At 48.2% G+C, this 23,933-nt stretch overlaps 5 protein-coding genes across 6 annotated transcripts; 2 read left to right on the forward strand and 3 right to left on the reverse strand.

Moving 5' to 3' along the window:
- The first annotated feature begins 4,508 nt into the window (after nt 1-4,508).
- On the forward strand, nt 4,509-5,402 carry LOC120680862 (non-specific lipid transfer protein GPI-anchored 11-like). Its single transcript, XM_039962444.1, has 2 exons — nt 4,509-4,885; nt 5,050-5,402. Exons 1-2 carry the CDS (start codon nt 4,549-4,551, stop codon nt 5,295-5,297), a joined length of 585 nt encoding a protein of 194 aa, XP_039818378.1. The 5' UTR covers nt 4,509-4,548; the 3' UTR covers nt 5,298-5,402.
- Nucleotides 5,403-5,655: 253 nt separating this feature from the next.
- Nucleotides 5,656-7,698, reverse strand: LOC120680860. The gene is made up of 5 exons (XM_039962442.1): nt 6,955-7,698; nt 6,642-6,735; nt 6,512-6,549; nt 6,283-6,418; nt 5,656-6,193 (listed from the first exon to the last, which is right to left on the reverse strand). The coding sequence occupies exons 1-5, from the start codon at nt 7,270-7,272 to the stop codon at nt 5,784-5,786; spliced, it is 996 nt and encodes a 331-aa protein (XP_039818376.1). The 5' UTR covers nt 7,273-7,698; the 3' UTR covers nt 5,656-5,783.
- Nucleotides 7,699-8,772: 1,074 nt separating this feature from the next.
- LOC120680859 (lysine histidine transporter-like 6) lies at nt 8,773-11,471 on the reverse strand. 2 transcript variants are annotated; one of them, XR_005677826.1, is made up of 9 exons: nt 11,239-11,471; nt 10,945-11,078; nt 10,466-10,849; nt 9,957-10,350; nt 9,718-9,823; nt 9,537-9,618; nt 9,367-9,435; nt 9,123-9,237; nt 8,773-9,043 (listed from the first exon to the last, which is right to left on the reverse strand). XR_005677826.1 is itself a non-coding variant. In XM_039962441.1 (8 exons), the coding sequence occupies exons 1-8, from the start codon at nt 11,266-11,268 to the stop codon at nt 9,210-9,212; spliced, it is 1,227 nt and encodes a 408-aa protein (XP_039818375.1). In that variant the 5' UTR covers nt 11,269-11,471; the 3' UTR covers nt 8,773-9,209. The 2 variants fall into 2 exon arrangements, 1 of the variants encoding a protein (XP_039818375.1); XM_039962441.1 differs by having other exon boundaries at nt 8,773-9,237.
- Nucleotides 11,472-15,940: 4,469 nt separating this feature from the next.
- LOC120680861 (14-3-3-like protein GF14-6) lies at nt 15,941-19,422 on the forward strand. The gene is made up of 6 exons (XM_039962443.1): nt 15,941-16,083; nt 16,848-17,292; nt 17,372-17,450; nt 17,582-17,704; nt 18,800-18,916; nt 19,024-19,422. The coding sequence occupies exons 2-6, from the start codon at nt 16,886-16,888 to the stop codon at nt 19,081-19,083; spliced, it is 786 nt and encodes a 261-aa protein (XP_039818377.1). The 5' UTR covers nt 15,941-16,083; nt 16,848-16,885; the 3' UTR covers nt 19,084-19,422.
- A 1,056-nt stretch (nt 19,423-20,478) lies between these two features.
- Nucleotides 20,479-23,243, reverse strand: LOC120683328. The gene is made up of 2 exons (XM_039965400.1): nt 22,525-23,243; nt 20,479-20,936 (listed from the first exon to the last, which is right to left on the reverse strand). The coding sequence occupies exons 1-2, from the start codon at nt 22,909-22,911 to the stop codon at nt 20,775-20,777; spliced, it is 549 nt and encodes a 182-aa protein (XP_039821334.1). The 5' UTR covers nt 22,912-23,243; the 3' UTR covers nt 20,479-20,774.
- Nucleotides 23,244-23,933: the final 690 nt, after the last annotated feature.

Consider the following 23,933-nt stretch of genomic DNA (forward strand, 5'->3'; position numbering starts at 1 on the left):
ACTGACAGCGATTGGAGTTGATTGCAACAAGCAGGTGGTTCCCATCGCCTTTGCTTTTGTTGAGAATGAGAACACAGAGAGCTGGTACTTGTTCCTTGAACGTGTGAAGATTCACGTTGTTGCTGGAAGGCCTGATATTTGCCTCATCAGTGACAGACATGCTGGTCTTCTAGCAGCAATAAGGCAACTACATGAAGGAAGTCGAGGACAGCCTCCTCTATGGCCAGATGTTGTGAGTAGGTGGTGCATAAGGCATATGGGTGCAGACTTTTATGAGCGCTTCAAGAATAAGGAACTTATGAATTTGTTCAAGAGATTGTGCACTCAGAATCAGCAGCGGAAGTTTGATGCATTGTGGCAGGTGCTAGATAACATGTGCGCCGAGCTGCTAAAGGAACAGGCCTCAACCTCCAGCCGGAGACGTTTCACACAGTGGATTAAGGATGCACCTAAGGAGAAGTGGTCAATTCTATACGACACTGGTGGTCGTCGATATGGGATCGAGACAGCCAACCACACAGAGTGTTACAATATGGTAATGCGTCATGTTCGTGGATTTCCTCTTGTTGGCATAGTTGAATTCATCATATACGGATGCACAAGGTACTTCAGAGAGCGGTACCAGGCAGCTGCTGTCTTACTTAATGATCCAGGTGTGATTTTTTGTAATAGGGTCACTAACTACATGAAAGAAAAGATTGAAAAGGCTCAATATCACAGAGTGGTCTCCATGGGCACAAAGGATCAAAGGTTTGAGGTTTCATGCAAGGACAGGACAGGGCAGGGTGTCCGCAGACAAAGGGTCGTTCAGGATTGCTTGATAACGCCGGAAGGCAAGGTTTTTTGCAGATGCAAGAAGCCACAGCTTCTTCACTTACCATGCTCCCATGTCATTGCGGCATGTTCAGAATCTGGGTTGGATCCTGGGGTTTTTGTTTCACAATATTACAGAAAAGAAACCGCTGTGCACACTTGGGGTCATGAGATATATGGCATAGGCAGTCTGGGATCATTCACTACACCAAATATCTCTCCAATGTACATTCCCAATCCAGATGCTAGGAGAGGGGTAGGTCGACGGCGGACACTTCGTATCCGTAACGGAATGGATGAGTCTGAGGCAGGAAAGAAGAAAAAAAGATGCAACCTGTGTGGAGCAGATGGTCACACTTACAAGAAGTGCCCTAAAATGCAAGAAGATAATGCTGGTGCTGAGGTTGGACCTTCTGGAAATCCCAACGTTGGATTGCCTCCGGATTTTGGAGCCCGTCGCGTCTAGATTTTGTTATGTGTGCATATGTATTTGAATCAGATGTATGGATATGTATTCCGACCTGTATGTGATAATTACATTTCGTTATGTATGAATATGTATTTGGCACATATGAGGCATCATAAATTTTCGGTTTGCAATACAGTTTTGTAAACAATGCTACGATTACAAAGCAGAGGCCTAAGGCGTTAGTACTACTAGATACTTGAACAATTAAAAGCATGGCATGTGCACACACGATAACCTCGTGTTGTGAGTAAACCTAACATGCCTTAGAAAATGTAAAATGCCGGGATTACATGGTGATGCTTTACTGAGTGCACCGGGGATATTTTCTCTTCGTAATAGCTTCAGACCCTGCTTCCTTAGCACGGCGGGCCCTCTCTCGCTTCCTCTCCCTATCAGCTTCACGTTCTTCTGCCTTCTGACGTTCCACTTCTGCAATCCTCTTCTGAATCTCTTCCTGGTTTTTCTTGCGCTTCTCCTCCATCTGTTCTTCATGCAGCATTCGTTGCCACCTTTGTGCAGCCCACCTTGCTTGACGCTCTACGTGGTCCTTATCCTGCTGAGATTGCTCGGTGTCTAACCACTGCACGAAATCACATAGAGGCGGTGGAGTCTTTCCCCAAATCATGTTAGAAGTCATTACTAGATCTGAAAGTGACAAACTCTGATAGTGTTTTGTAGTACCTTTGCTCGGTCCTTGCCGTAATGCTTGGGCGGGTCGTACTCGTATTTCTCGCACATGAAGAATCTCTTGCCAAAGTCGTCCCCCAAAACCCTTGATTTCATTAGTTTGCACAAGAATCCGCAAAAACACATAGGCACCTGGACTCCTTGGGGACTGTTTCCGTCACCTTATTCCATGGAATGTACGTGGATCCTGAGGATGCCATGGCGTTGAGCCCTGGCAATCACAAGTGATCAATCAGATTGCTAATATACTATATCAACGCTAATCATTATCAGTAACTACACCTAAATGTACCACTAATCACTCCTAATAATAATTAAACTGATTGCTAAACTATTTTCTAACATTTTCTAAAAAAAATTCTAACATTTTCTATAATTTTCTACAATTTTCTAACATTTTCTACAATTTTCTAATATTATCTTGCATTTTTTTTGATTTTCTAATACTCGTCTAACAATTTTCTAGTATTTTCTAATACTAAATCTAACACTAAATGTACTATATCAACGCTAATCACTATAAGTAACTGCACCTAAATGTACCACTAATCACTCCTAACAATAATTGAACTGATTGCTAATCTACTGTTAAAAAAAATAATTACAACATAATCTATTTATAAAATGTAGAAAATTTTAGTTACCTAAAGTCGCCGGCTTGAAAATCCGACAGGGCTTCGCCGCTTTGCCTCTCCCTCACCCCTCCCTCTCTTTTCTTTTTTTCTGGATTTTTAGTAAGCTAAATGGGGGGTGAAGGGCAGCCAACACCTTATATAGGGGTGGGGGGCCGGCCGCCCAGCTGCCGGGCGGCCAGGGGGGCCGGCCGCCCGGCAGCCGGGCGACCGGTCCCAGAGACCTGTCTGCAATTATTTTTCGTGTTTTTTTTGCGGATAAACCCCTGCCGCCCGGCTGCCGGGCGGCCGGGACGGGGTATATTTCTATAAATTTCCATATCGAAAATATATTTTTATAAAAAACAGAACTAAAAAATATAAAAATAAAAAAACCGCCATCGCTGCGAAGGGGAGAATCAGAGCCCAACATGCCAAAAGTTTGCTTTGCAAAGAGTTTTGCAATATAGCTATGAAAAAAATATTTTTACCTACCTGGACTTTAGGACGAATCTATATTTCCTCCTAAACAGCAAAACCATCTGTTTGAACTCCGTACTCACAATATCGGACATATCACCTCCTTGGGTGGTTTCTCTGAATGGTTTTCCTTCTTTTCTTTTATATTTATTTTGGCTACATCTTTAAAAATCATAGTAAATCATATAAAAATCATAAAAAGAAAAAATCCAATTTTGTTGGACTTCACATGAGAAGATCTATGCAGTGGACTTTTATATATTATACTTTATTACAAAGTTTTTGCTATAGATTTATATTTTCAATAATTAATTTATAGCTATAGTTTCCGTAGTCCAATTACTATAAAAATTTTATGGTGGGCTAACAATTTCTTGAGTTGTAATAAAAATTTCATACTCATTGGATCAATCATGCCTGAGTTATGATTGATCCAATGAGCATGAAATTTTTATTACAGCTCAAGAATATAATGGTTAGCCCACCATAAAAATTTCACAATAATTGGACCACAGAAACTATAGTTATGAATTAATTATTGAAAAGTATATATATCTAAAGGTACAGCAAAAACTTTGTAATAGAGTATAATATATAATATGTCCACTGCATAGATCTTCTCATGTGAAGTCTAATAAAATTGGATTTCCCTTTTTATGATTTTTATATGATTTACTATTATTTTTTAAAGATGCAGCCAAAATAAATATAAAAGAAAAGAAGAAAAACCACTTAGAAAAACCACACAGGGAGATGATATGTCCGGTATCGTGAGTATGAAGAATCCAGACGGACGGTTTTGTTGTTTAGGGAGGAAACATAGATTCGTTCCAAAATCTAGGAAGGTAAAAAGGATTTTTTTTCCATATAGCTATTACTCTTGCAAAAATTTGGCAATAAATAAAGTTTATCTAATTTCGCCACCATTTTATTTTCGAAGGTAACTCGGATAAAACCTGAGCATTCAATTTCTGGTCTCACATGTCAATTGCCATGCCGAACTGGTTTTTTGCCCCGGGGCTCTGAAATTTGCTTACCGACTGAATGATCAGCACCCAGCAGTTTCATCTTTAAACATGCCACTTGCCGGTAACGGGCACCAGTTCACAGGAACACGACCCGGCGGCGTACAGCAGCCACGCCATCCCTGTGTGCTAATGTGCCATGCATGCCCGTTGGCCCATTGCTTACTCCGCCGATGGAATCCCAACTCCTAACGCTGCAGCTGCTCATACGAAACTCTCCACCCTCCATGCAGGGCTTCACGCCGACCTGCCAAGCCGCCATGCATATGCCAGCTCCCAGATGCCAGCATCAGGTCCCGGCTCACAGCAATCGCCATCCCACGAACACACCATTGCCGTGCATCGCGCGCCGCTCCAATGCTATAAACCCCACCGCAACCAACCACGAACCACCTCAAGAAGGACCAATCGAGAAACCAGCGCTTCAAGTTTCTAGAAATTAAGGATCAGCTAGCGAGCACCAATGGCGCCGCCGGCTCCTGCGTTCCCCGTCGCGCTGCTGGTGGTGGTGGTTTCCATCGCCAGCGTCCACGCGCAGGCCGGCAGCGGCAGCACCGCCACCTGCAGCACCGACCTCTTCCGCCTCCTCCCATGCCTGCCCTACATCGAGGGCTCCGTCGCCGCGCCGGCGGACACCTGCTGCGCCAACCTGGGCAGCATGGTGCACGACGAGCCCCAGTGCCTCTGCCAGGCTCTCAGCAACCCCAGCACGGCCCCCGTCGCCGTCAACATGTCGCGCGTGATGGCGATGCCCCGGCTCTGCCGCCTCGACCTCCCGTCTGCCGCTGGCGCCTGCGCAGGTGAGCCCTGGCGTTTCTGCATCCTGGGACCTGACCTTTTTCCATCCTACTCGGAAGTGTGGACCTCCATTATTACGTGCTTGCAAATTGTTTTTTGTTCTTACTTCTCAGGGATTGACAACCCACTGAAAAGTTTTCTCTGATGATGATCTCTCCTGTCGCAGTTGCAGGGCTTCTTCCGGCTGGAACAACGCCGCCGGCGGCGGCGATCGTTCCACGCCCAAGCGCGAACTCCACTGCTGCATCGACCCTCACGCCGGCGACGAGGACGCCGGCGACACCACGTATGACACCGTCACCGTGGGTGAGCAGCCAGATGCCACGATACAGCAGCGGCGGGTCCAAGGTGATAGTCGATGGCTTTTCTGTCGCACTTGGTTTTGTGGCATTGGTTTCAGTCCTCGCATTCTGAAGCATTCGGCCACTGACTACCGCGATGGTTGGCATCCCGTCAGGCAGGGGCGAAGCTAGAGCTGAATCGAGGGGGTACCCTATCTATAGTTTTGCTGCTGGCTCTCTAATTTATAAGGTGAAAATTTGATGATTAGCATTGAGTTTTCGTTTCGGCGTGGGTGCCCGAGCACCCCCCGGAGTGTACCTAGCTCCGCCCCTGCCGTCAGGCAATTAGAATTGTGTCGTACTAGAAAAACTCAGTAGTCTTGTTATGTTTCGCTTCGTAGAGAGTGTAGTAGGAGAAAGTAATGTTTGTCCTCCAGGTTGTTGGATCAGAAAGAAAAAAAAGTTGTTCTATTCAGTGGCATTTTGGTTACTGAACGAATTCCCGGTCAAAAAGCATCCCGGAAAGAAAGTTATTTCAGAAAATGCCGCAACCAAGCGCAGGGTTCACTCTACTGCTTATCCAAATGTTCGCAGAAGTTTACAAAAACACAGGTAGCAGCTAGTCCTCTTTCTCTAAGCAGAAGAGGTAGGCAACCAGGCCTACAACGGGGATGAATTTCACAATATTCACAAACTCAGTAGCATCTGCCTTCACGTTCTGAATGTTGTCTCCGATCAACCACGGCTGAAAAATTGAGTACAGCAAAATGTCCCAGAGGAAAGCGTAGGCGGCTCGCTCCGAGGACACATAATTCTGCACATACTCCCACCGTTCCGCGATGTCTCCAAAACCAGCATCTGCGCGGCCAAAGAGCGCCCAAACAATGGACAGAATGCAGACCGCCCCGCCGACCGCGCCCACAACCTGTGCACCTTTAACCATAACCGAACCCAATTGTGACCTTGGTGGTGGGGACTGGTCGGCACCCAGGTCATTCAGTCGGATTGCCATGTAAGGTATCAAGAAAGCTGAAGAGAAGAGTTACAAACAAATGTTGTTAGACAATCTGAAATGGCACGAAGGCGTTCCCAATAAGACTAAGATTATGAGAGCATACTGTTTGTGAGGAACATCTGACAGCCCCACAAGACGTCCAGCGATCCCTTGTACCGATCCCTCCTAGAATCCGTGAAGAGCAGTGGAGCAAACAGCAGCGTCCAAGCGATCACAATGTTGAACAATCCTTCTGCCATCTGGGCAAGCAGGCATAACTTAGTCAGTGCACACAATAGGTGAGCGGCCTGAATTACCATCTCGCCACAAAACGTGAATAATCAGCCGCTTACAGGGTGAAGCACTGGCGACTCCATCAGGTGAACGCCAGCTACACTGCCCAGCAGGGTCACCAAAGGAATTAGGCCCACAATGTTGGCAAATAAACTTGAATTGATACAACCATATGGAAATTGTGCTTACCGGAGTTGAGCAGAGGAAGGATGAAGAAGAAGTTGAGCGAGAGGCCGATGAGGTCGCTGATGGTAGCCTGGGAGATCGCCCACACCGGGTCACCCTGCATGATGGCGATCAAAATTTCAGACAACTCTTTTCAAAAAGATATCATCTCAGAGGACACATTTTGAATCAGGAATCAAGATGCACAGCGTTTGGGATCATAATACTTGCATTGTTCCTAGCAAGAATTCACACCTGAAGATAAATGCAGAGCAATTTAGGAACCTAAAAAACACTGAAATATAAGATATTTGCGTCTCGAGCTCACAGTACGGACCGGTGCGTAAGGGAGGAGGAAGAGCCAGAGTATGTAGGCAGCCTCGGCGCCCCAGAGCGCCGCCTGGAGCAGCGAGCGCGTGCCGTCTCCATCTTCTGCGGTCACCTCGCCGCGGCCACTGCTGCGCTTGGCCGCGAACGGCACGGTGGGCCGAGCCACCAAGCGCCTCAGCCCGGAGCTCCCTTGTGCGCCGCGACAGCCGCCGGACGAGACCGGTGGCCGCGCCGCGGCACCGGTCCGCAAAGCTGGAGGGGCGAGGCGGGCGGCGACGCGACAGGGGGAGGCGCTGCAGAGGACGGGGATGGGCGGCGCCGCCATGGTCGCGGACTCGAGGCCAAACGGGGGCTGAGCAGGGATAAGCGCCTTTTGGGCGCGACTTGGTGGCTGGTGAGCTGACAGGCCAGCAAGGCAACTCTATCAAGTTGCTGCGTGGCCTTTGACGATCGCGCCATTCGCCGGCTATTTCGTGACCTCAGATGAGACCCTGCTTCCTTCCTCCGGGTCAAGCTGCCATACCCGGCAGCCGGGCTGCGTGAGCTGGATCGCCGGCTGCTCCTCTCTCCGGAGCGGCGACCGGCCAATAGAGCGCGCGCCTGCGTCGTACTCGGGTCCTTGCTGCGGGAGCCAGATGAATCGGCGGCTAGTTGGTTCTAGGGCATGAGTGGGAGACTGGTGGCACGGAGACTAGCGATTCCGGCGGGGAGAACGGCGGCGGCGGGCGGGAGGAGCCGACTGCCGGAAACAGGAGGGTCCGTCAAACTAAGGGGCTAAATGGAAATATTCAGAACCAAAGTAGGGTCCTAAATGCAAATCCTCGGATCACGATTAATGCGATCCGATCCAAACCAGAGGGTATACTGAAAAAAATCGGATCACCAAAACAGGGGTATAACGAAAAAAGGAAAATAGAAACCAAAAGGTATAACAGAAAAAAGCCGGATAGAAATACATGAATCGGTATACTCAAAAAACTAGTATTTTTATCTCTTTCATCATACATGAATATATGGTGACACATATCATGGGTGATATTTTTACATAAATAAGAACATAAATAATATGTTAATAACGATAGAAATAGTAATTTAGAATTTATATTAATGCACTTTAGTATTACTCCCTCTGTTCTGAAATATTTGGCATTCCAACATTCTTGGAGAGTCAAAAAATTTAAAGTTTGACCAAATTTTTAGAGAGGATCATAAAAAATTATGGCACCAAACACATATATTATAAAAATATATTTGATGGAGAACCTAATAGTATATATTTTATATCATAAATGTTATTACTTTATTGTATAAACTTGATCAAACTTGAAAAACTTTGACTCTCCAAGAATGTTGGAATGCCTTATATTTCAGAACGGATGGAGTATGTTATAATTATATACAGATTTAGGGATTATTTGAACTTTTATAATAATTTAATTGGGTAATTTATATGCAAATTTAGGGTATTATTTGCATTATGTTTATAATAGCGTAGGTGAGTAATTTACACACCAATAATACAAATGGATAACTCATGTGCAAATTTAGAGTGTTATTTTCATTATTTTTATGCTAGCGTACCTAGGTAATTTATAAGAAGATTCAAGGATTATTTTATATTTTTTATCATGGTAGAGATGGGTAATTTGATACACTTAGAGGTTACTTTAGTCTATTTTTATAATAGAATAAAAGATAACAGATTCAATGACTACTATGATTAGAGTTGTCAGAATGATAACTACATGTTTCTGATTTTTGTGAGACTTTCTAGAATTTTTCTATCTTTTTGGAGTCTTCAGATAGGATTCTAGGAGACTTCATGTGGAAACTTAGAATGAGTCTTTAATTAGTAATAATAAGATTATTCGTACATCTTGCAGATGTTGGAACAGTTTATTTAAATTCAAAGCACACAAAAGAAGCCCCGTCACTGAACCACTGGCCGATTCATTTGTGCCATATTTTTCGGCCACGCCGTGTGACTGTTGAAGCAAGACGAGTCCTTGTTGTCTGGTATCATCATCTGTAGAAACGTAACGCCATGGCGAGCTTCAGCTTTGTGGCATCGCGCTCTGCTTTCCGGTTCCGACAGACTGCAGCCACACCCCAAACTTGTGAGACGGTAGAACCGCGCGCACTGACGATCTGTTGGGGGTGATGTCAGTCACGTACGCGCAGGCGCCAGGGTTCAGGAGTAGAACTGGAACGTCGACGCGTCCTGGATGATGCTCCGTAGCCCGCCGATGGTGGACGCGAGCATCAGCAGCACTCCGAAGACGATGCAGCCCTGCCAAAGAAACGCAGACCGGACAGGTGAGCATCCAGAGATCAGCTCCAACTCTGAACTCTCCCATTTTTTGTATGGTCTCCTGATCAGAATTCAGAGTGGCACGGAAAACTGTTATCGCGCGCCTACCCAGTTGACGAGCCAGGACGCGCTGAACCTCGGCGGCTTCTTGATCTTGAGCCACAGAATGCAGGGGAGCTGGGAAGGTCACGGAGTAAGTTTGGTCACTGCTGGTAACCTGGTTCAAATCCAAGAAGTTTTGGTCTTTCGGGCATGTGGAGTGGAGGCAGGCAGCTTACGAAGTAGGATGTCGGAACCCTCCGAAGAAGCCGAGGAGGTCGCCGAAGAACGGGAATGTCACCGCGATGAACAGCGTGAATGCTGCGGTGGCGTCCGTGGCCATCCATGATTCGGATTCACAGGCATGATGTCATGATGGTACCATAGGCAAATTCAAGGTTTCAGTGTCTGAGTTCTTACCGACGTAAGCCGATCGAGCCACGAGACGGAGGAGCCATCCTTGAGGCACCCTGAATCTCGTGATCAGAATCGTCTCCATGGTTTCGAATATTGGCATCGCATACACCTGTCAATGTTGCGGATTCAGAGGTTTAGTTTCTGTGCTCCACTAGTTTCGTCTTCATCAGTCAGTGACATGACATCAGACATGCATGCGCAAATGGACAAAAAACAACTTATCAATAGTACTTGATGACAACCTGATAGCTTCCGAGGACATGGATGACGACCATCATGTTGGCGGCGGCGACGAGCCAGGGCGGCCGCTGCAGCGCCACGAGGACGTTGTCGCCGACGTCGCGGCCGAACGCCCAGTACCCGACGAGCGCGACGGGGAAGTAGCACGCCGCAGTGACGAGGTACGCGGCGACGGTGCCCTTCCACATGGGCGCCCGGGACGGCTTGGTGGGCGTGGACGGGATGGTGGCCTGGATCTCCAGCACCACGCCGTGCCCCGCGTACGCGAACGCCACCTGCCCCAGCGCGCTGAACACCCGGAACGTCGAGTCCGCCGCCGTGCCGTCCTTGTACACGTAGCTCACCCCGCGCACCGGCCCGCGCGCCACGCACGCCGCCCACGAGATGGTCGAGTAGCTGCACCACGCGCGACGCCGCGCGCCGCGCCGTTCAGATCGATCAGCATCTCCAGCCGTACGTCGGTGCGTGTGTGCGCGTGCGTGGCTTCTAGCTGGTCGATCATTTGCCGTACCTAAGCGACATGGCGGCGGCGAGGAAGGAGACGGCGGTGATGGCGTCGAGGTTCGGGAGCTGGGAGAGCAGGAACTGGGAGGAGCCGAAGATGCAGATCCAGTAGGACTGGTGCAGCGGTGCGCAGGTGGGGCACACGGACTCGGCGAACTTCTGGAGGCAGTTGCCCCCGGTGACCATGTACACCATGTCGCAGCCGAGCTGCACGATGAGCTGCTGCGGCACGACCACCCAGGGGCCCAGGCGCGGGCCGAGCGCGTGCGCGCCGAGGTCGCGGAGCCGGTCGAACCGCACGCCGGGGACGCACTCGTGCAGCTGGATCAGCAGCCACAGCGTGTAGAGCGTGATCCCCCACGACGCCAGCATCGCCACCGCCCCGGGGCCCCTGAAGACGAGACAAGAAGCAGGGTCTCGAGTGAGCCACCGGACGATCGACGACGGTCATGGACTCATGGTGGGCCGTGGCGCGTCGGTTATTACCATCCTAGGTGAGCCATGGCGTAGGGCAGGCTGAGCACGCCGGCGCCGACCATGGCGGTGACGTTGTGGAACGTCACGTACCACCACTTGCCGCGGCGAGGGGTGGGCTGCTGATCTGTCGCGTCATCGACCACCTGGTAATTAAGAAGAACAACATTACATTATTATCCCGATCAAAACCATCACCCCAGGACGTTCATCATGAACAATTAGCAGGCAACTGGAGGCATCTCTCCGTTAACACTCTGAAATCGTAGTCAGTGTCCAAGACACCACCAGGTGTCACGCCCAGACCTTGGGAAGAACTGACGAAGAGGAGACCATGGCCAGACGTCGTCAGGTCTGCACACCCCAGCTGACCACCTGATCAGCTCAGGGTACGCAATCGCAGGCCTCGTACTTATAGCAGCTCATGACCGGCAATGGGCATCATTCCCGCTCCATTTTTCTCCGGAAAAAGGAGCCCCGGAATTTAGGTACCCGCACTGCAGACATATAAAAGCCGGCGTAGATCATTAGGGTTCCCGGTAAGGATGATTAGGTGCCGAAACAAAAGGAGCGGCCTCGGTTCATCCTCGAATTATGAAAGCTTATATCGGTTGGAAAAGAAATGTGCCGGGTTTATCCCGGGGAATCTCTGTCCCGTCTAAGCTCGGGCACAATCGATCCGCGATCGAAGGGGCGATCGATCTGGTCGATGTCTCACTGCCACTGGGATTCTTTTCTTCGGCCAAGTATACTCCACGGAACGAGCAAGCTTCTAGAGGACATTGGTCCCGTTTGTTTCAGCTTTTGGCTGATTTTGAAGATTCGGTTTTGGAAAATTCAAAAATTAGATGACTTCCAAAATCGAGAATCCAGCTGATTATGGATTCTCAATTCTTTATTCTGAAAGTCATCTGATTTTGCTTTCAAAATCGGGCGTAAGGTAAAACTGACAGAACGGGCTTTACACCGTCCAGATGCACGGGAACAATCTGGAGCTTTACCCCGTCCAGATACACGGGAATTCTGGCGATGATAGCTGAGTTCAGTGGCGATAGCAAAGCGAAATGGTCGTACGATTTGGGTTGAAGCACCTAGAGAGGAGGCAGGACTGGCAGCAGTACTAATTGGATTCATTCATTAGGAGGTCTCAGACTAATTGCTGTGTACAAGTACAAAGTTTTAGGTGAAACTCGAAAGCACACGGGCACTGATGGTGTTTGGAGCCGCCGGTGAGAAAGGCGCGGCAGATGTTTAGTGCCATGAGAATGATGGTAGTCTAAGTTGCTTTGAGCTCGGCAAGAGACATGTGCAGCTCTCGGATGAACTAGCGAGACAAAAGGACGGCGGAATTCTTTACCGTTTCTAAAGGACAGGTCACAAAGGGTGCACCGTGCTTAGCAGAAAATAAGATTAGAGTAGTAATCCTTTTTACCGCTGAAGATTCTCAAAAGCACTGGAAGAATCACCAAGAAAAGCTGGGGATTTGGCTATGGACAAATGCCTACTGCTATGAGTAGTAAAAAAAATTATTTTCATTTTCTTTACCTTTTCTTTCCCTTTTAAAAAGGGGAAAGGTAACCCAACGCCCTTTAAAACGCGACTAACATAAGAGCGCGCTCCTCCTCCTCCTCCTTTGGTTTTTTGTTAACGTGCTGGGCCTGAAAATAAACGGGCCTCAAATGTGGTTCCGTCTCTCTTTGCACTTGGACGAGATAGCAGCAAACTGCGTGAGCGTTTGGCACTTTCCAAATTCGGTTCGCTCCTCTTGTCTCCACGGCTCAAGATGTGAGCTAGATTTTGGTGCATGCATCATACCGTATGTGAGTTTGTAACTTTTCTGGGCTGCAAACCTATTCCGTCCTGCTTGTTCTAAAACTGTTGTCAGGTTCCCGTTTTTCACTCTAGAAAGGAAACGGATGCGTAGGTTTGAGCCCGGACACGGATATACCGTGGACGTCGTGCTCTACTCCACTAGTCTGAGCCAAGTACTACCAACCAAGCTAGCACCGAAAGGCCCCAGGGCTCTAGACTAAAGGTTGAAGCCTGCAGCAACGGAAACGTATCTTTGCTGTTTCCAATTCCTACCTCAATGAGTCAATGCCCGTTTTTTTATGAATTGCGTTATGGATTAAGGAGACGAGAGTAACATTAAACACCAAGGACATTCAAGCATAGCAGTCTAGCTGATACGCTCGATGTTCGTCTCCCCTGGCCCCTTGCTTATTATATAAAAAAAATGATGCGCGTACGTAGCATCATCAGCCGTAAAACTAGACCGGAAAGTAAAAGTTGGTTATTAGGTTCAAACTTGGTTGTTCCTGTTCTTTTGTGAAACGGAGACTGAGCAAGGGGGCATCTAGCTACCTGGAGGATCAGAAGATGACACCGTGACAGGGACCCTCTAACGATTGCTGATTTTTTCTACCAGCCAACTTGGAGTTTCTCCTTCAGCTTCTCGAATGCTAAAAGCATCAAGGTTCATTTTTCGCGTGTTTCTAGGTACATGGGAAAACGAATCATTTTTTACCTATATTGCATATACCACAATCATTTTCCCATGTTCGGTTGTGTGCGCAGTTTGATACTTTGATTATAGGTTTGTGAACGTGAGAAACGGAGATATCTTTTGCTTCTCAATTTCTTCCAATATGGCTCAAGCTGCCAGTGGTCTGAGATCCAAACTAAATCCGCAACAAACTATTTTTATTAAACATGTTGACATAAATTACTCCAGACCACCCTATAACATGTGAAAATTAAACCACACCACCCTATCAAAGGTGGAGAGAAAGGTCGAGACTCTCAAGTAGTGTAGGAGTGTGTTGGTGGTGGTGCTTTTAATTGCTACACGCTACTGATGGCTAATACGATGAACATGACTAGTTAAATAAAGTAGGAGGATATGCACAACAGCCACTCGACGCCGTTAGTTACAAACCAAATCAAATGTTTCTTTTATGAAACCAAATCAAATCAAATTGGATGATTGCTATAGCAACTATTTTTCACCAAATTGAAGTAGAATCGATACAAAATCCAAACCACTACAATGGTTTCAACCCCAAATAATTTTAACCGCTTTATGACTACTTCCGTGGTAGAGAGAGAAAAACAAAAGCGATGAGCAGAAACAGCATCGAGGTGCGTGCATGGGAGAACAAAACACCAGCCGGCGGAACCGAGGGGAGGAAGGACACGCCCACAGAATACCGAGGCGGCAGTGTCCACCAAAAATCGCAGACCACAGCAGCCGAGCAGCGTCGTCAACGGATGAGGGGGTGTTTAGTTTATTTTGTAAAATTGTGTAAAGATGTAAAGAGGGCATTTGAAGTACTAACTGAAGTCTATTTGCAAAACTTTTTGCATAGATGGGTTGTAAATCGCGAGACGAATCTAATGATGCTAATTAATCCATGTTTAATCAATAATTAGCGGAGGGTTACTGTAGCATCACTGTTGCAAATCATGGATTAAGTAGGCTCATTAGAATCGTCTCGCGATTTACAGCCCATCCATACAAAAATTTTTATAAATAGACTTCATTTAGTACTTCAAATTAGTAAGATTCCGTTTCACTTTAATGCGTTTACGGCTTTTTTGTAAAAACCTGTAAAAATCTAAACAAGGCCTGAACCTGAACGGCCGTGACCGGGCTACCGCACAGCACAAGATGGAGATGGGCGGCCCAACCTCTTGCAGTCGCAGCAGTCCGCAGCCCCCCGGCGGCCGCGACGCTTTCACACCTCGCGCGAGCCACGTCACGTGACGCTCTCGCGGGCCCCGCGGCCTCCTCAGCGCCACGTCTCCCCTCTCGCTCGCTCGGCCTGCTCTGCCGCCGCCCGCCGTCCGAATCCACCTTGCACGCCAGTTTTTACCCGCACCCGACGCACGGAGGCGGGTGTCACGTGGCCAGCGAGCCCCGCGGGCCCGCGGACCAGCGATTCAACGAGCCTTGCGCCTCGTACGGTAAGAGAGAGAATCCTTTTCCTTTCTCCCCGCGCCGCCCCCTTCCCTCCGGTCCAAAGCGTCCAGGCTGTCGCTGCGTGGGACCGGAGGCCCCGACGACGACGAGGGGCAGAGTTCCGGCGACTTCTCAAGTAAAATTAAAGTAGTTTTGGAAAATATTTGGCAAAACAGCTCCACCAGTTAAAATGAGATTGTAAAATGTCTAAATTACCCTTTCTTATTTTTTTCTTTTTTTCCTTTTTCCTTTTAATTTCTTTTTTCCCCCTTTTTTCCCTCTCCCTTTTCTTTTTTTCCCTCCTTCTCCTTATCCATTCGGCTCCCTCCCCCGGCGCCCGCCTCGCTCTCACCGCAGCCCCACTCCCCCCCCCGCCTCGCTCTCGTCGCCGGCGGCCCCCGTCCCCCGCCTCGAGCTCCCACCGCTGGCGGCCCCCTCCCCGGCCTCGATCTCCCACCGCCGGCAGCCCCCTCCACGGCCTCGAGCTCCCCTCCGGCGGCCTGCCCACCTCCCTGTCGCGCCGCCGCCCCTATCCTGACCTCCTGCTTGCTCGCACCGCCGCCTCAGTCTCGATTTCGATCTCCGGCGGCCTGCACCACCTGCTCCGCCTCGGTTTCCTGCCGGTGGCCGCCGGCCCGCCGGCCCCTCCTCCACCTCGGGCTCGCGCCATCTAGGGGTCAAAAAAGATAACTGAGATGAGGCTACGCGCGGAGCCGGACGGAGCCACGTCGTTTTCGTGGCTCCGCCTCGTGCGTGGAAGTCGCTAAGGGCTCCAGCTGCGGCTCCTGGCTTGAAGCTGCTCCATTTTGCCCCCTTTGGCGGGGCTCCGGCCGGAGCCGTGTTGGAGCCTGTTTTGGAGGCCTGCTAAAGAGGCCCGAGCTTATCACCAGGACGCCCCGGGCCCACCACCACGCCGGCAGGAGGCCCTCTCACGACGCGTGCGGGCCACCCTGACATGAGGACCAGACTGTCCGGTCCCCACCCGTCGTGACGGCCTTGATGGCTGATGGCTCCGCGGCCGCGCCGCGCCGGGCTTAGGGCTGCCACGGTGGCGCCCGACACGCGGTGCGCTGCCATTGGGCGGAGGGACTCGGAGGCAGCCCTTTTCTACGCCCCGGGGGAGGGCCGCCCCTTCGCAAGAGCTTCCCCATTTCGAACGCCGGAGCGCGAGGAAGACGCACGCAGAGGAGGTATGGCTCCGCCCCCCGCTCCGCTCCTCCCTACCCCCGCTCTCATCGTCCGTTGGTTGGATCACTGCTGCTTCGATTCACTTTGTTCCCTGTTGTCTGCTCGTATTTTCGCTGGATTTTTCTTTCACCTAAACCTCTCGTTTACGCGCGGATTTGCCGGCGCGTTTACTGTTGGTTTGGCTCCCTTCAGATCGAACAGGCTAGTTCAGTGATCCATGGCCGCTTGATCTGACGCGATTACCGTGTGAAACTGTCGAAGCCTGTATCCGCTGATTCTGGTGTGCGCATGTTGATAGAATGATTGGTAGTTTTTACGGCTGATAATTTGTATTTCCCCTGCTTGTTCGTGATTGTAGTTTTTCAGATCTGGGGCTTCGGTAGGTTAAACGAGGTGTCAAGCTTGGGGACATCTAAGTTTCGAATACATAAGCTTTCAAAATATTCTACCATCAAGTTTACTTGAGGTTTATATGGAGGCAAAATTATCCAAGTAGATGCTGTAGTACTCGCTTTTACAGTTAAAGCGCAGTTAATAGCTGTTTATAGTTCTGTGCTTGGAATTGTGCTATACGGTAATGATTAAAAGTGCTATTTTTGAGCCATAAGGGAATTGATAGGGGTTGCCTGCAATTTCTTTTTCTACAATCCCCGTCTGAATTTGACTATGGTACCAGTGCCACAGATAATCAAGTGTTGACCAGTATATTCATGAATCCCAATCTTCCATGGAACATTTTAGCTTACTGCTTCTCACAATTCTGCAGATTTGGCACACTACAAAGATTAGAAACTGAATTGTAAGATGGCATCAGCGGAGCTTTCCCGTGAGGAGAATGTGTACATGGCCAAGCTCGCTGAGCAGGCTGAGAGGTACGAGGAGATGGTTGAGTTCATGGAGAAGGTAGCCAAGACCGTTGACTCGGAGGAGCTCACTGTCGAGGAGCGCAACCTCCTGTCTGTTGCCTACAAGAATGTCATTGGAGCCCGCCGTGCTTCATGGCGCATCATCTCCTCCATTGAGCAGAAGGAGGAGGGCCGAGGCAATGAGGACCGTGTAACACTCATCAAGGACTACCGTGGCAAGATTGAGACTGAGCTCACCAAGATCTGTGACGGCATCCTCAAGCTGCTCGAGTCCCACCTTGTGCCCTCATCCACTGCCCCCGAGTCCAAGGTATTCTACCTCAAGATGAAGGGTGATTACTACAGGTAATGCTGATGGCCAGTAAGATTTTAAATTTTTTATGGGATTGTGTTTTCATTTGGCTGATTCAATTTTGATGATTAGATACCTTGCTGAGTTCAAGACTGGGGCTGAGAGAAAGGATGCTGCTGAGAATACCATGGTGGCATACAAGGCTGCCCAGGTGAACCTTTCCCCCCCTTAACCGGTGCACATTTTTTTATGAAGCATCATGCTTGCGATTTTTTTCTTTACTTCATAAATTATATATTATTACATAGTGTGCTGAAATCATCTGATTTGTGCTTCAATCAGGACATTGCTTTGGCTGAGCTAGCTCCAACTCACCCTATTAGGCTTGGCTTGGCACTTAACTTCTCAGTGTTCTACTATGAGATTCTCAACTCACCTGATCGCGCCTGCAGTCTTGCAAAGCAGGTTAGTTTTTCTGCATCACTTGATATATTGTTAGTGTATTATTTCTGTGGATATGGAAATGCTTGTGTATGGAATTCCTAATCTATTTTGGTGATATGCTGATGATGTACCATAAGACCATGCTAATTGTGCTGTAAGGAGAAAATGGGCATAGTGTGCCAATATTACACACTAGAGGACCATATGTACTATGTCACCTTTTTCTCCTATTTTGCATTTCCTGACTCGAATGCTGGTCACCTCCTTTGGTGTCACTTTATTACTGTTGATTATGTATGAAGCCTTGCATATAATGGATATTAAAACTGCATTAATATATAATACTATTTGCTTTTGGTTTTCACACCTGCCGTTAAAAATGTGTGCACTTTTTATGCAAGGATGGGTATGTGCACACTTTCTGATAGGGACAGGAAACCGAACGTTTTGGTTCCTTAGTATTCTTTTATTGACTTGTATAGCAATGGAAATTTCTTGGAATTAATATGTTGGGAGGCAATATCTTTTAATTGCTTGTCAACTGTTGTGCTGACTGTGCCCACGAGGAAAAGGATGCTATTGGTGTACCTAACCTTTCATTATTATCTGTCTTAAGTTGACCCCTACTTTGTTATGCCTATCAGCTGTCACGAATTTCAATTTGTCCTTGATCTGTTATACAAATTCTTTACATCTGCATCGAAGTGACTTTAGGAGAACAAATATTAATTTTTCTTTTGCAGTCGCTTAAATTGCCTGTTCTAAGTTTTGGGTTAGGTTAGGTGCCCTCAATAGGTCATAAATATCACAGTTGTTTTTTTTTGCCCTAGTGCAAAGATGGGTATTTAGCAATGCTGGCATTCAACCTTTTTATATGTATATACATGGTCAATTTTGTTTCTGAGAGTAGACTTTCTGTGGCTTGTGATGTTACTCAATCGTAATGCATGTCACCTTGTCGAAAGTAGCTTAACCCATGTGCTTGAATGTTTTAAATCCTGTCTAGTGTTCTGAACTACAGTTCAAAGATTTTGGTTATGTAAGTTTCTTCTTTATTGAAATATCACTGACATGCCACAGACATTATGCTGATGTTCCCTCCTTTGCAATCTGCAGGCTTTTGATGAGGCCATCTCGGAGCTGGACACCCTGAGCGAGGAGTCCTACAAGGACAGCACTTTGATCATGCAGCTCCTTCGTGATAACTTGACCCTATGGACATCCGACATCTCGGTAAGGCCCATTGCCCAAACATTAATTTTTTCTCGGCCCACGCCTTGTATCCTCCTGAAAAATTACACTGATTCACGAGCAAACGTATTCCTTGTCCTTGGCTGCAGGAGGACCCTGCTGAGGAGATCAGGGAGGCGCCGAAGCACGACTCAAGCGAGGGGCAGTAAAGCAGGCTTTACGTGCCCTAGAAACTAGTAGCTAGTGTTTGCTGCTGTCTAATGACACTATGCAAATGTTATCTGGACCCTGGTTTCTTCGGTGCGACGCTTGTAGCCGTGCTATGATTATTGTCGGCAAAATCTGGGGGCTCCCCATATGAGATGTTGCCGGGCAAGGCCTCGGTGCGTCCCACTTGTAGCAGGTGGGTTACACTGGAGCCAGGTTTGGTTGGGTAGGGAAGCCCCAAATACTGTTGGTGTCACTTGTATTTTTATCTTTTCATCGCTGTTTATTGTGAGTGGTCCTGCGTTAATTGCTGGTCCATGCTGTCGGTTCTTTTTTGGATTCTTTACAGGGGTGATTGGGGTATTCGCATTTTTACCCCCCGACCCATCTCAGCGATGAATCTTTTGCTTTGGTCGGGTAAGATGAGGTGAAGTTATCGCTGTGGTCGCTTGGCTGTGGTTGATGGCTGTTGCTGATTTGTCATGAGAGAACAGTACTGCTGACTGGCTGGTAGCTGGTGGCTGGTGCTGATTTAGTATGAGATAATAGTACTGCTGGCTGGTTGGCTGACAAGCCAAGCGAACACAGTGTGGTTTGATCAACTATTTACTAGTTGTTTCTGCTCCAAAGGTGATTCGTAAATCTCTACTAAACCATGAATCCTACACTTTCGGTTATAATTCGAGATCTAGCTCTGAAAAAGGAAATTTATATATTTTATAAAAAGATAAAGGTCTGGCAAAACTGCTACATGGAAAGCTCAACCATCATGTTATGGAAGAAGGAAAGCGTCACAGATCACAATGAGCGACTCTGCGAGGTGGGAGCAATCGATGAAGCACGGACTCTACAAAACACAGTGAGCGACTACCAGTTGCGAGCAATCTATGACGCACGGGCTCTCCTCTCTTTTCTGGGCACAGGGCACTCCATTGTGCGGTCGGACCTCGACGAGTACTCACAGGATGACAGATTGACCGGACAGGATTCATTTCTGCAATGCGTTTCATGTTCATGTTTACAACGTCGGTGGAATCACGGCGTCTAACAATCTTCAGTTGGAGTACAAAGTGTACTACTCTAACATTTGACATTTGGCCCTTATTTAGATGCATAAAGTTTTGGCCGGAAAACACTGTAGTACTTTTGTTTGTATTTGGTAATTATTGTCCCGTCATGAATTAACTAGGCTCAAAAGATTCATGTCGCAAATTATAAACAAACTGTGTAATTAGTTATTTTATTTAGCTACATTTAATACTTCATGCATGCGTTCAAAGATTCGATATGGTGAGGAATCTTATCAAGTTTTGGAATTTTGAAAGCATCTAAACAAGGGCTTGAGAAGCAAGAAACAGATTGTTGCGTTCAGATATCATCAAGAGTCTCACCAGCTCTAATGTCAAAACCACAGAGTATTATTGGAAACTGAGGTAAACCTTGATGTTGAGATTTCAAGTCAGGCTACAGCTCTGTAAAGACCACATAATACAACAATGGTTACACAGGGCACAGCAGCCCCTCGCGTGGTACAAAGTAGAAGCTACAGAGGCTTGGCTGTTCTACGCTTTGTGTGCGGATAAATTTACCTCTGCTACTCAATTTCGGCTCGAGGCGTCGAGGATCATCTAATAACTTCAAAATTACAATTTGCGCTGCATCTACACATGTGTGAGTAAACAAATTTCAGGTCTCATTGCGGTTGGGCGATTGGCTCGACGGCGGTTCTGAACAGAAGAATGTGGACCTTGTCAACTGAGAAGTACAAGAAACCCCCCAAGGAGTGAGTGACATAGGAACCAAAGCTTGTGCCGACAATGCAGTGCCAGGCAGGCCCATATGTTGTATCAAAGTCCTTCACAAAAAGGTGAGGAATTAGTCATCAGATATCATGAAGAACAAGAATGGAAGAACACATTTATTTCAAAAAAAAAGAATGGAAGAACACAGGGATGAAATGAAATTCTCAATACTTGAACCAAACAAAACATGAATCCATCAAGGCACCTAAAGCCTGTGCAAAACTGTGATATTTATGAGGATACCTAAATAAAAATACAGGTTGCATTGCATGCTAACCTAAGTTGAAGAATTTAAGAGAGCAAATTGATTTCTACAATATATAAGGTGTTAAACTCAGGAGCCATCTGTTAGTTCCTCTGCCACATAAAAAAACTGGTAGTTTCACTAAAATATCAATGGGTAATCAGACTATCAGATATTGCAGTTCGTAAGTAGCTGTAATGCTTTCAAAAACCACACCACTAATGGTGCAGCTTAGGAATAAGGAGGACAAGCCAACATATACAAGTAGTAGCCAAGTGAAAAGGCAGCAGGGGTGGTAACAGATCATGGTCCTAGTGGTCTCTCCACGCTCCAACTTGGCCCTTATATATTTTTAGCTCAAAATTGTATAAGATTAGAGTCCGACCCTTAAGATTGTCTAGGCTAAATCCCTTTACCACCGTGCAAATCTAACACAGTAATTCTAAATGCTTCAATCATGGTTATATAATAATATCTCCAATTCAGAATTTGTTGGTTCAACTGACAGGTAAACTAAAGAAGTTTATCACCATTTTGATCAGATTAACAAAAGCCATGTCACGCACATTTACATCTCCTCGTGCCAACTTAGGGACCGAGAAAGCATGGAGATGGAGTAACTTTTAGCCCTAAAAAATGTGCAGGACCCATCAGATCCTGGAATCAACAGCTGAGATCAAGCTCGGCTTAACCATGACAACTTCCCATCCAAAGTTGATCTGAGCTATGTGATTCTATAGCCAAAGGACTACGAGGTAGCATTACATCAGCAAGCTGTCAAGCACCCTAACATTTTCACATTCTCCTCCTACAATCCTCTACCACCTCTTCTCCCTGCTGCCTCTAGCTTCTCTGTAGCACAAAAACATCAGCCCTTCATTGATGGGCCAGTCTTCCATGTTCACCTCCAATTATGATTGCAACATGAAACTGCTGACCACCTATAGCAGCAAACTTACTAACTATTATTGCCCATCCTCTGAGTACAACATATATCATAAATCGAGTTATCTTTCAGCTGCATAGTGGACCACCTCCAATAAATGAAAAGCCTGAATGAACCATCTGATCTGGCGCCATCTCAACCTCCTATTTCATTTTGGCCAAAGTGGCATTTGCATCAAACTCGACCCCCTACCCGACAAACATGGCAAGGTATTTCCAATACTCTCTACAAGTTAAAAAAAACTAGGAAGGTAAAATTAAGCTCTACATCTTACTCCAAATCGAATTAACCAGGAATCTCTGCATGCATTTGTCTTTTTGATTTGTGGCCGTCCACAGCGATGGATAAAATAAACATGCTCGGTATTTGACTTAACAATTGAGAAACTTGTTTAGCTCAGCAAAAAAAAATGGCAAATGAACAAGAGCGGTAATATTTCAGTCCACTATACCTTCTTGAGCGCGAGCGCGAGGCGCTTGGTCTCGAGCCGCGGCATGGCGGCGACAGCCTCGACGGCGATCCGGACGGCGCGCCGCTGCAGCGGCAGCGCCATGTCCGCGGCGCGCACGCACGCCGCCACCTTCCTCCCCTCCCCCTTCGCCTTGGCCTTCACGGCCGCTCTCTCCTTCGCCTTGGCCTCCCCCTCCTCCTCCTTCCCTCCCTTCCCCTCACCGACGCGCGCCGCCGCCTTCAGCCCCGGCTCCACGGCATCCGCCTTGGCCTCCTCCGCTACCTCCGGCTCCGGCTCCGGCTGGGGCGGGTCGGCGAGCCTGGTGCGGCGGACGAGCGCGCTGAGGTAGCGGCTGCGGCGCTCGAGCTCCTCGGAGGCCGGGTCCATGGTCAGCGGACGCGCGGAGTGCGGACGGATCCTCTCTCACCCAGCACTAGTGAACAGTCAGTGAGCACTCAGCAGCGGCGGAGGCAACGGGGCATGGTGACCGGCGAGACCGCGGGCCGTGGGAGGAGATGGGAGGGAGATGCCGAGGTGATCTGTCTCGGGGGAGCGGTGGTCGGCTGGGTTTTGCCTTGGGGTTTGGCCGTTTTTGCGGGGCGAGTTTTGGTTGCTGCTCCTGGAATTCGTGGGAGCAGCTTTTGAGACGAGGCGTCGGTCTGCTTCACCCGAACGAGCTTGTTTTTTGCTGTTTGGACTTTGGAGCCGCTTGTGTAATTGTGTTTGGGTTTTGGGGTCGTTGGATGGATGCATGCAGTTCGATGTTCGGGGGGGGGGGGGGGGGGGGGGGGGGTCGCACGCACACCACCACACCACAGTATTTCCTTTTGAGGCTTTGACACGGTCTTTTATTTTTTACTTAACCGTACCTGTGTTAGAGTTAAGGATACAGTACAAAGGACCATACACATACAGATACAGTGAGATAGGATACAGAGGACAACTGTACCACCATATTTGGCCAGAGGGCCCTGACAAACAAAGAAATTACAAACAAGTCCCTAGGACCTCCGCACACTGAAGCTTCCGGAAACTGGCGACAGCCGCCACCGCCGCCGGCCGCCCGACGCCGTAGCCACCACCCCCAGGTCGAAAGGAGCTCCATCGCCGCCTGGCTTTGAGAGGAACCGCAGAAGACACTTGCCTTAGACGAGATGAAGGCAATGCCGTAGATCCATTGGTCGGGGACACGCCCCAAGCTCCGACGACTTTGGAGCCAAACTCGTCGGCGATGACCGAAGCCGCCGCGGGAAGAACGAGTCCGCTCCACTCTCCAAGCTTGCACCAAATCCACAGCCATCTCTGCATCAGCAAAACAAAAGTCCGGCGAACATACCTCCCACACGGGCCAACAAGCCGCCGGTGAACTCCTAGACACCACCTTCACAGACCTCGCACCAGCGCTGGAG

This window comes from Panicum virgatum, chromosome 7N (assembly GCF_016808335.1).
Source record: "Panicum virgatum strain AP13 chromosome 7N, P.virgatum_v5, whole genome shotgun sequence".
NCBI lineage: Eukaryota > Viridiplantae > Streptophyta > Magnoliopsida > Poales > Poaceae > Panicum > Panicum virgatum.

Bases quoted from the DNA above. Each gene is read 5' to 3' on its own strand.
- LOC120680862 (XM_039962444.1), top strand. From the start codon at position 4,549: ATGGCGCCGCCGGCTCCTGCGTTCCCCGTCGCGCTGCTGGTGGTGGTG. The intron at 4,886-5,049 runs GTGAGCCCTGGC...CTCCTGTCGCAG, and splicing joins TGCCGCTGGCGCCTGCGCAG to TTGCAGGGCTTCTTCCGGCT.
- LOC120680860 (XM_039962442.1), bottom strand. From the start codon at position 7,272: ATGGCGGCGCCGCCCATCCCCGTCCTCTGCAGCGCCTCCCCCTGTCGC. The intron at 6,550-6,641 runs GTAAGCACAATT...TGGGCAGTGTAG, and splicing joins CCTTCCTCTGCTCAACTCCG to CTGGCGTTCACCTGATGGAG. The intron at 6,194-6,282 runs GTATGCTCTCAT...TCTTCTCTTCAG, and splicing joins TCAGATGTTCCTCACAAACA to CTTTCTTGATACCTTACATG.
- LOC120680859 (XM_039962441.1), bottom strand. From the start codon at position 11,268: ATGGTCTCCTCTTCGTCAGTTCTTCCCAAG. The intron at 9,824-9,956 runs GTTGTCATCAAG...CAACATTGACAG, and splicing joins ATGTCCTCGGAAGCTATCAG to GTGTATGCGATGCCAATATT. The intron at 9,238-9,366 runs GTAGGCGCGCGA...TTTCTTTGGCAG, and splicing joins CGTCCTGGCTCGTCAACTGG to GGCTGCATCGTCTTCGGAGT.
- LOC120680861 (XM_039962443.1), top strand. From the start codon at position 16,886: ATGGCATCAGCGGAGCTTTCCCGTGAGGAGAATGTGTACATGGCCAAG. The intron at 17,293-17,371 runs GTAATGCTGATG...TTTGATGATTAG, and splicing joins ATGAAGGGTGATTACTACAG to ATACCTTGCTGAGTTCAAGA. The intron at 17,705-18,799 runs GTTAGTTTTTCT...TGCAATCTGCAG, and splicing joins CCTGCAGTCTTGCAAAGCAG to GCTTTTGATGAGGCCATCTC.
- LOC120683328 (XM_039965400.1), bottom strand. From the start codon at position 22,911: ATGGACCCGGCCTCCGAGGAGCTCGAGCGCCGCAGCCGCTACCTCAGC. The intron at 20,937-22,524 runs GTATAGTGGACT...CTTTTTGTGAAG, and splicing joins TCGCGCTCGCGCTCAAGAAG to GACTTTGATACAACATATGG.